Here is a 10,638-nt window from a genome sequence, read left to right as displayed (position 1 = left end):
CTTCTTCATCGCTTCCACTACTTCCGACCTACTGATCTCTTCCTCCCTCCTCTCATCTCTTCTTCTCCCAGCCATTCCCCAACCTCTTATACTCACACTGCTCTCACTCTCTACATTCAACAAATCCTCAAAGTGCTCCTTCCATCTCCTCAATTTCTCTCTCTTCTCCACCAACAATCTATTATTCCTATCCTTCACTCCCCTACTATTTCCCCTTTCACACTGCCAAAAATAAAAAGAATAAGGCAAGTGGTCGGATTTGAGGGGAAACTGGGCTATATCGTGTCTCCTTTAACTCATTTATTTAGTCCTAACAGGGATACCCGGCATTGCCCAGGTAAAAACCTATGATTCGTGCATACCGGGATTGCCTGGGACCCCGGATGGCCACCTATCCACTGAACCTCGTAGTAGTAGTAGTAGTAGTAATAGTAGTAGGAGCCTGAGAGTGTTCATACCGTCACTATTAACCCAACTACAAAGGCAGGAAGAAAGGATACCCACAGGAACATCACAGTACATTTATTTACACTTATATAATCCAAAATACAGGGCGGACCAAAACTCTCAGCCTGGGAACTCGCTCCAGCTAACTTTACAACCTACTATATGACAGGGGGATTTATTTAAAGGACGATGCTAAGCCGAGTGGGATTTATATATGGAGGATGGTTCATATATAACGCTACCCTGATATTGCTGGATTTATCGTGTGTTGCGGGGACGGCCTAGGGTTATCAGTGTCTACCCTAAAAATATTTCCCCGATGCACCCACGCCCACACCAGCAGACTGTGCCTACCCTACGTTGTTTAATATACCCCTGATACACCCAAGCACCAGTGTCTATCCTACACCATTTAATAATTCCCCTGATGCACCCACGCCCACACCAGCGGACCGGGCCATGAGTTTGTGCAGTGCTATATACGCACCACCCTCCATAATGCAATAGGGATATAAGCAAGGTAGGCTTTGTGGTGGACCAGCCCTCACAAGTAAACACTGGGGGAGGGCGCAAGGAAACATGGGGGGGGGGGCGCAGAACCCCTTCACCCCAAGAACCTCTGGGGCATTGAAGGGGGGGATGAATTTTGAGGGAAACACCTTTGAGCTTTGTAAACATTGGGTGAAAGTAAACAGACTAAACATTACATAATAAACATTGGGTGAATATAAACATTCTAAACATCAGGGGAAACCACAATAAACATTAGATGAAACAAACATAAACATTAGGTGAAACAAACATAAACATTAGGTGAAACAAACATAAACATTAGGTGAAACAAACATAAACATTAGGTGAAACAAACATAAACATTAGGTAAAACAAACATAAACAAACATTAGGTGAAACAAACATAAACATTAGGTGAAACAAACATAAACATCACGTGAAACAAACATAAACATTAGGTAAAACAAACATAAACAAACATTAGGTGAAACAAACATAAACATTAGGTAAAACAAACATAAACATTAGGTAAAACAAACATAAACATTAGGTAAAACAAACATAAACAAACATTAGGTAAAACAAACATAAACATTAAGTGAAACAAACATAAACATTAGGTAAAACAAACATAAACATTAGGTGAAACAAACATAAACAAACATTAGGTAAAACAAACATAAACATTAGGTGAAACAAACATAAACATCACGTGAAACAAACATAAACATTAGGTAAAACAAACATAAACATCACGTGAAACAAACATCATAAACATTAGGTGAAACAAACACTAAAAACATCAAACTAGATATTATTATAAACATTCGGTGAAACTAAACATTCATGATAAACATTGTGTGATTCTAGTTCATATTACAGACTAATAAAAACTTGACAGCCATAAAAGTAAATAATTCTTCCTCCTGACAGTGGCTAATATCAAAATGCCAAAAGATATCACCATTACTATTATTATTATTATTATTATTATTATTATTATTTTCTTATTTTCACAAGTAAAATATATAAAAAAACATGGCCAATACAGTTCGTCTGAAAAATCAAGAAAAAATGAAAAAAATAATGGTATCGTCGGAGTGAAAGGGTGACATGAGTTTATTAAAAAAAAAAAATCTTTCTTTTGCAATGGACTTCTTTTTTCAGTGGTTATGGCAGGTTCTGTACATTTTCTTCTGTTTCTCCTTTTTCTTTACATTGAAGGTGAAATTGGCATCTTGGAGGCGTCTGGAGTGGTGACAAGATGGGTTGAGTGTTCTCCTTGTCCTTGTCCCTGTTCTTGTTCTTGTTCATCATCATCATCATCATCATCATCATCATCTTCTTCTTCTTCTTAATTTTTTCCCTTCATTCTTTTGTCTTTCACTCTTTTTTCCTTCACTCTGATCTCTCTCTTTCTCTCTCTCTCTCTCTCACTCTTCCTCTTCTTTCTCCTCCTCCTCCTCATCATCATCATCTCCATACTTGTTTCCCTTCATACTAGTTTCTTTCATTACTTTTTCCTTGACGCTTCTCTCTCTCATTCTTCTTCCTTCTCCTTCTCTTCTTCCTCTTCCTCCTCCTCTTCCTCTTCCCCTTCCTCTTTCTTCTTAGTGGCAGAGGTCAGGCAAGGCAAAACGCAAATTCACATACCTCGCCTCAAGTGCATGTTTGAGTTCCAGATAGTGATCGTAGTCCTTAGTCTCCGCCATCACCTTTACCTGTAATAAAACCCACCTTAATTAGCCTCAGAATAACAGGACTTTCTTTACTAATAACGCCAAATCCTCTACTAACAACACTTTTTAATAACACAACATTCTTTCAACACAAAAATCTCTAATAACAACTACCTTTACTTATAACAAGGTATTCTTTACTAGTAACACAACATCCTTTACTAAAACCACTAGTAAAGCTCCTCTCTCTCCACCAGGCTATTTCTCGGTGTATAACATGCTTCATATACATAATTCTTAGTCTATGTCACACCCACGCCCACACCAGCAGCCTGTGCCGCACCCACAACAACAATCAGGTGATTCTCTCTCTCTCTCTCTACTGGTGTCTGTCTGTCTGTCTGTCTGTCTGTCTGTCTGTCTGTCCGTCTCTGTCTTTGTCTGCCTGTCTGTCTGTCTCTCTCTTATACAACAAGGCAGTGGAGCCGCTCTGTTATATTAGTGCCACCACTTGAGGGCGCCCCTCTCCAGTATATAACAATTTGCATTAGTAACACACAAGGCAGGTGTTATAGGCAAAAATAAATCGCTACGGGACACGTGTTAGGGGGGCCACTCAAGCCTATTTCTAAGGGCCAAAATATAACTGATGCAAAGATAGATAGATGGATAGATAGATAGATAGATAGAAAGGGAGAGAGAGAGAGAGAGAGAGAGAGAGACAGAGACAGACAGACAGACAGACAGACAGACAGACGGGCAGAGATTGACTGATAGATAGATAGATAGATAACCACATAAAAACAAAAATAATTCCATGAAGACCGAAATGAGAACTACATGCTAATCACGAAGAAGAGCACAGTCGCATTCCCTTAGCACTTTTTCCTGAGCGATTTATTTTGACCATTAAATGTCTCACTATTCCAACTGAGTGAGTCATAGGAGCCTGAGAGTGTCAAAAAAAAAAAACGAATTCTAGGTGACACTACAATATTCTTAGCACACTCTCTCTAGCGAATTATTCTATTGGTTTTTTATATTCTGATTTATATGTGTTGAGTGCCAGTACATAGGGTAGTCCAAATATAACACTTATTTCACTCAACATATATTCTCTAATCCCATTGCCACACCCAAGCCCACACCAGCAGACTGAGCCTTCCCAAGAACACATTAGGCAGGTGAATGTCTAGTGAAGCGCTATTTCTGGACTACCCCATCCTTCGCCTCACAGGATAAGTCGCTCAAGAGGAAGAGTTAAGGACTCTCTCAGGCCGTCTATGCTCACTTCACCTTAACTTGGCCTAAAATGGCCATCTCCCCATCTTGCATGCTGAGGTGTGACAATGGGTTAACACTAGTATAAGGTGCTAGTCACGAAGAAGTGCAATGGAAAGCGTGTAAAGAAGTGGTGCTGTCCTTCTCTGCTACTGAGCTACGTGAAATAAGCTGCAAAAAGGACGAAAATCTGGGCATAGCTGAGGAGAAGGAACTGTAGCACATGACTGACAAACCAGTCTGAAGAAGGAAAGAAAGACTGAAAGAAGAAAGGAAAGTAAGAATGAAAGAAAGAAAGGAAGGAAGGAAAGAAAGAAAGAAAGAAAGAAGAAAGGAAAATAAGAATGAAAGAAAGGAAGGAAGGAAATAAGAAAGAAAGAAAAAATAATTACTGTAAGAAAGACAGAAAAAGTCAGAAGGAAGGAGGGAAGGAAAGACGAAAAAGGATGAAAGGAAAGAAAGAAAAAAGAGAAAGAAAAGATGAAAGAAAGATAGATAGATAGAAAGAAAGAAGGAAAGACAGAAAAGAAAGAAAGAAGTAGAGAGAGAAAAAAGAAAGAAGAAAATGAAAGAATGAAAAAGAGAAAGAAAATACTCAAATGTCGGCCAAGTAAAGGTCCAAGAATTTTGCACATGCCAGAAAAAAGATCCAAATAAACAAACAAATAAAACAAATACATAAATAAACAAAAACCGAAAACCTGGACTAAGTTAAAGTTTAAAAAAAATCTATAAAATAAAACTTAAAAAAAAATATCGAAAAATTGGGTCAAAAATACGACTCGAAAAAAAACAAAAAAGTCAGGTTAAATCTGGTCCAAATTAAGAAAAAAAAAAAAAAAAACAGAATACAACTCCAATATAAGCTTCAAAGGGACGAATATCTGGACCAAGTTGGGTGACTGGACTATAGACTACGACTACGAAAAATGGGGAAATCGATGCAGCTGCAGGAGGGGGGGGGGGAAAGGACCCCACCAAAAAAAAAGAGAGATAAAAAGGACCTCTCAATGTAGTGGATGGGTTTAATTAGGGGGACAGGACAATAGATTAGGATTAAAAAAGAAGGGAGGGGGGGCGATGCAGGGGGGGAGGGGAAGGGGGAGGGGGAGGGGGAGAGCCAAAAAAAAAAAAAAAAAGAAAAAAAAAAGAAAAAAAAGACCTCTCAAGTCAGTGGCCTGGGTGCGTGGTCTGGTCGCCAAATCGAAGGATCTTGTAGCGCTGGAGTAAGGCTGTTCGTAGCTCCTCTGAGTGTTCCTTGTCCCTGGTCTCACACAGCACCTTCACCTGCCAGACCACACCTTGATACACCTAGATACACCTGGACAGACCTAAATACACCTGTTCTACACCTTCATGGGCTTAATTACATCTTGATACACCTGGATAGACCTAAATACACCTGCCTTACACCTTAATAAATACTTGATACACCTGGATAGACCTAATTACATCTGTTCTACACCTTGATAGGCTTAATTACATCTTCATACACCTGGATACACCTGGATACACCTGTCCTACACCTTGATAACCCTAATTAAATCTTGATACACCTGCCTAAACCTTAATTACATCTTGATACACCTGCCCTACACCTTAATAAATCTTGATACATCTGGATACACCTGAGTACAGCTAGTATATGTTTTTTCTCAATTATAATAAGTTGTTCTGTGTCAGTTTAAAGAGAATATATATTATGAAGCAAGATTATAATTTAGAAAAGGGTAAATTTATACTTATTTTGCTTCCTAACAAAAAAAAAATCTTATCATCATCATCATCATTATTATCATTATTATTATTATTATTATTATCTTCATCAAAATAATAATAATAATAATAATAATAATAATAATAATAATAATAATAACAATAATCATAAAAATCATAATAATCATAATAATAATAATAATAATAATAATTATAATAATAATAATAATAATAATAATAATAATAATAATAATAATAATAATAATAACAATAATAATAACAATAACATCACCGCCACCACCCAAACCATTTTCCCACCAAAACAGATAGTGCAGCTCCAATACCCAGCCTGCCCAGCAATACATCCAATCAGCTCGCTCATTACCTCTACACTGAAGATGTCGCTCCTAATCCAGGCTCTCTCGTGCACCATGTCCTTGATTGAAACGCCCAGGTTGGCCAGAAGACGTGTCAGTTCAGCGATACCTGTGTGGGAGAGAGAGTGGGTCAGTTTGTTTCGTTTCGGTCATAATTCGCTTCGTTTCGTTTCGTTAGGGCTCCAACATGCTTCCATATTTCGGGTTTGGTTACCTAATGGCAGCTCTCCACTCTGCTCGATCCCTAGCAGCCTCTTTCTTCAGTCACACTCTACGTCCTCTTCCCAGGTCTTTTACGGGCTGCCTCTCGTAACCTTACCCTCACGTTCACACCTCACCCTCCACACCCAACTGTCATCCTCTATCCTCTCCACATGGCCAAACCATCTCAGTCCACCCCTCCTCAGCACAATACTAATACATTCAAGTTCCATCCTTCCTCTCAACCTCTCTATTTTATACAAGGCATAGTGTGGAGGACAGGACAACATGGAGGCGATTTGTTTGTGATTACCCCTCACTGGAATATGGCGTCTGACTATTGACAGATACACAGAAAGACAGACAGACTGACTGACTAATTGACTGACTGACAAAGATGGGTAGATATAAAGATACATAAACAAGTAGACAGAGAGACAGACAGACAGACAGAAATATAGACAGACAGACAGATGGGTACAGATAAGTCGATAGATAGACATAGATCCAGAAAGACCCACAAACAGAGACAGACGGATAGACAATACTTCTGACTTACCTCCTGGTCTGTCGCTCACGGTGACTGTAAACTTAACGAGGCGCCCATCAGCAGCCAGGCCCCTCTCCAGACACCTCCCCAGCACCGTGGTGTCGATATTTCCTCCACACAGGGGAATCACCACTCTGCCAACACAAATATTAGTATAGTTACGCTTGTGTATGCTTAGTTATATTGCGGTTTAATATACACAGTTATCACTTTATATTCTGTGTGTTTGTGTGTGTGTGTGTGTGTGTGTGTGTGTGTGTGTGTGTGTGTGTGTGTGTGTGTGTGTGTCTCTCTCTCTCTCTCTCTCTCTCTCACACACCTCTCACATTTCTCACATTTCACACGTTTCAGATTTCACACACTTCACACACTTCACACACACACCCACACCCACACCCACACTTCACACTTCACACTTCAAACTTCACACACACACACTTCACACACACACACCCACACACACACACACACCCACACCCACACCCACACACCACACCCCCCCCACACCCACACACCACACCCACACCCCCCCACAAACCCCCCCCCCCACACACACACGTAGAAGGACGGTGGAGGAGGAAACATTGCTAAGGAAGAATGGGGATAAGGAGGTCGTAGTATGAGAGAGAGAGAGAGTGTGAGGGAGGGAGGGAGGGAGGGTAGTGTGACAAAATGAAGAAAAGGAGAGTAAAGACTAAGGACAATTTCTAACAGGGACAATAAAGAGTTAGGGCAAATTCTAACTTAAAGACAATTTCTAACTTAAGGACAATTTCTAACCTCTTTCCCCTCAGCTCCTGCAGTTCCCCCGCCAGGATAGCGGCCAGGGCGGTGGCTCCAGCGCCCTCCACCACTGCCTTCTCCGTCTCCACCAGTCGCAAGATGGAGATGGCAATCCACTCTTCCTTCACCGTCACCACCTGAAAATCAACCATCATCAGCACCATCCCCCTCCTCCTCATCATCATCATCGTCATCATCAATATCATCATCACCAACTATAGACAGAGATGCGGTGGAATTGGCTTACTTTATCCACTAGTTTTGCAGCTGTGGCGAATGCGTTGACCCCGACCATGGGTACCGCCAGACCGTCAGCCAGCGTGGACTCTGCCTTCACGTACACGGGTCGACCTGCCTTAAGAGCCGCGGTGAAACTGGCACAACGCTCTGACTCCACGCCCTGTAAGCAAACGGGTATTTTAGCTTTCACCCCGCAAACACACAGATATTTTAGCTTACACCCTGCAGACACACAAGTATTTTAGCTTACACCCTGCAAACACACGGGTACATTAGATTACACCCTGCAGACACAAGGGTATACTAGATTACACCCTGCAAACACACCCTGTAAACATCTGAACATATTTTATAGAAAGTTCTTAACACAATCACTTGGATGTGTGGACAGAGGCGAACACAACCACTCAGCTCATCAATCACCCCACTCATCAATCACCCCACTCATCAATCCCTCCACTCACAATCACTTGGATGTGTGGATACAGAGCCTTCACTGCCAGAGCCACACCCGCAATCAGTCCACCACCTCCAACGGGGATCACCACAGCATCGATGTTGGGGACCTGCTCCACGATTTCCAGACCCATCGTGCCCTGCCCTGCCAGGATGTGGGGGTGGTCGTACCTGGGGGAGAGAGATAGATAGATAGATAGATAGACAGACAGACAGACAAATAGACTGATAGATAGACAGACAGGTGGGTGGATAGATGGATAGATAACGTCAGGATGTGGGGATGGTTCGTACTTGGGTGAAACGATAGATAAATGGATAGATAGATGGACAGATAGATAGACAGATAGATAGACAGATAGATAGACAGATGGATGGATGGATAGATAGACGCGAGGGCCTTCATTTCTTAACACTAGCGTCTCTAAAGAGCCCTGATTAGGTGCAACAGTATGCTCAAGAAAATAAACATCCTTACCTCTACCTGGTGCTTTCATTAACCTGTCTGTCAGGTGTACTAACCTAAATAACATCTAGAATATCATTTAGCATGGCGAGGGACGCCTTTACGCGGTGGCACTGATATAACTGGGCGACTCCTCTGCCTGGTTAAAAAAAGTCACTCAACTCCCTATCTCCTGAAAGGGGGATGGTGGACTGCAGGAGGGGGGTCACAAAAGTTACCACACCATCCCATCCACACCACCACACCAGCACCACTTAATGACGTCCAGAAACTCCTGCTCCTTAATCTTGAGGGCGTACTCCCGCCCACAATACCACATCCACACCATCCACACCAGCACACCAGCACCTACCCATTGATGTAGAGAAGACCCTGTTCCTTTGCCATCTTCAACGCATACTCCCTACACTCGCCAATATCGTTCCCCTTTACGATAACGTTGGCACCGTACTGTCGACACGCCTGCACCTTCATGATGGGCGCTACCAGGGGCATCACCTGTAAAGAGGCAGAGTTAGGCAGGGGTGAGGCAGGGATGGGGTTGATGCTGGGGTAAGCAAGGGTGAGGCAGAGGGGTTAGGCAGGAGGGTAGACAGGAATAAGGCAGGAGGGCAGGCAGGAATAAGATACGGGGTACGCAGGGGTAAGGTTGGTCTGAGGCTATGATTTGAGAGCTATGAAAAGTAGACAGAAAAAGGGAGGGACAGACAGGCAGAAAAAAGCGCTACAGACAGAAATGAAAGCGACAGACAGGCAGGGAAGAGAGCAACAGATAGACAAAAAGACAGCAGCAGACAGACTAAAAAGAGCAACAGACAGAAACAGCAACAGATAGGCAGAAAAATGAGCTACAAACAGGCAGAGAAAGAGCAAAGACAGACAGGTAAATGAACAACAAACAGACAAAAAGACGGCAACAGACAGTAGAAGACAGCAACGGACAGGACAAGACAGCGAGACGTACCACAGTGACAGGAATGCCCAGGTCCTGTCCGTGGTAGCAGAGGGCAAGAGCGTGGTTGCCTGCTGATGCTGCTATAACCCCCTTCTTCTGCTGCTCCTCCGATAGCATGAGCAGTGTGTACCGTGCCCCTCGCTCCTGTGGGTACGTGTAGCTTAGAGTACCGTCATATGCACTCTTACTCACACTAGCAGATTCACACTATCATACAAAACCATACTCACATCACGTCAAGCACATCATCACTGTCACACTACCACACACACACACACACACACACACACACACACACACACACACACACACACACACACACACACACACCACCGTCCCACTCCCACGCCACCACACCCACGCCATCACACCCACACCACCACACCCACACCACCACACCCACATCATCACACCCACACCACCACACCCTCACACCACCTCATCCACACCACCTCATCCACACCACCACACCCACATCACTCTATCATTACCATCAGACTTCTTTATATTCATGTTACGAACAGGTTAAAAATTTTCCACACAGAGAAGGAAAAAACAAAGACTAGAAACCTATCAAAAATGTGCATAGAACAGGACAGAACAAAATAGAACAGAACAGGCAGAACAGGTGTATCTCTTACCTTAAAGCTACCTGTATACTGATTAAATTCCTTCTTGAAAAATATCTCCATGTCTGTGATGCTGGACATGTGGGAGCGGGTACAAGGGGTGTTCATAATCCCGGATTTTATCTTGAAGGCGGCAGCGCTGACATCCTGAAAAGCGACAGGACAATGGAGAGGCCTTTTGATGACCTTTAATATGGATGGATAGATAGATAGATGGATAGATAGATAGATAGATAGATAGATATAAAGACAAATAAATAAGTAAAAAAAATAAAATACTGCTTCTACTACTACTACTATTACTACTACCACGAGTATTACTACTACTACTACTACTACTACAAC

General features: G+C 42.3%; 1 protein-coding gene and 1 long non-coding RNA gene across 3 annotated transcripts in view; one reads left to right on the top strand and one right to left on the bottom strand.

Moving 5' to 3' along the window:
* Window positions 1–515: 515 nt before the first annotated feature.
* LOC145391629 (uncharacterized) lies at window positions 516–2,024 on the top strand. Its single transcript, XR_013895887.1, has 2 exons — window positions 516–1,374; window positions 1,419–2,024. It is a non-coding gene; the product is annotated as an uncharacterized LOC145391629 (long non-coding RNA).
* A 359-nt stretch (window positions 2,025–2,383) lies between these two features.
* The window catches only part of LOC145391749 (uncharacterized), a 17,139-nt gene continuing 8,884 nt past the window's right edge, over window positions 2,384–10,638 (bottom strand). Inside the window, exons 4-13 of one of the 2 annotated variants that reach the window (XM_080266283.1) lie at window positions 10,306–10,440; window positions 9,674–9,808; window positions 9,062–9,207; window positions 8,252–8,414; window positions 7,795–7,947; window positions 7,545–7,684; window positions 6,774–6,898; window positions 6,022–6,122; window positions 5,083–5,207; window positions 2,384–2,681 (exon numbers count right to left, since the gene is read on the bottom strand). In XM_080266283.1, coding sequence (XP_080122409.1) covers window positions 5,091–5,207; window positions 6,022–6,122; window positions 6,774–6,898; window positions 7,545–7,684; window positions 7,795–7,947; window positions 8,252–8,414; window positions 9,062–9,207; window positions 9,674–9,808; window positions 10,306–10,440 — 1,215 coding nt within the window. In that variant the 3' untranslated portion in view covers window positions 2,384–2,681; window positions 5,083–5,090. The remainder of the gene's footprint in view (window positions 2,682–5,082; window positions 5,208–6,021; window positions 6,123–6,773; window positions 6,899–7,544; window positions 7,685–7,794; window positions 7,948–8,251; window positions 8,415–9,061; window positions 9,208–9,673; window positions 9,809–10,305; window positions 10,441–10,638) is intronic. The other variant, XM_080266284.1, reaches the window with a different exon arrangement.

Source organism: Coenobita brevimanus, chromosome 19 (assembly GCF_032717465.1).
Source record: "Coenobita brevimanus isolate Jiangsu-jjx chromosome 19, ASM3271746v2, whole genome shotgun sequence".
Lineage (NCBI taxonomy): Eukaryota > Metazoa > Arthropoda > Malacostraca > Decapoda > Coenobitidae > Coenobita > Coenobita brevimanus.
The sequence above is the reverse complement of the archived record's forward strand: the minus strand, read 5'-3'. Positions and strand labels throughout refer to the sequence as shown.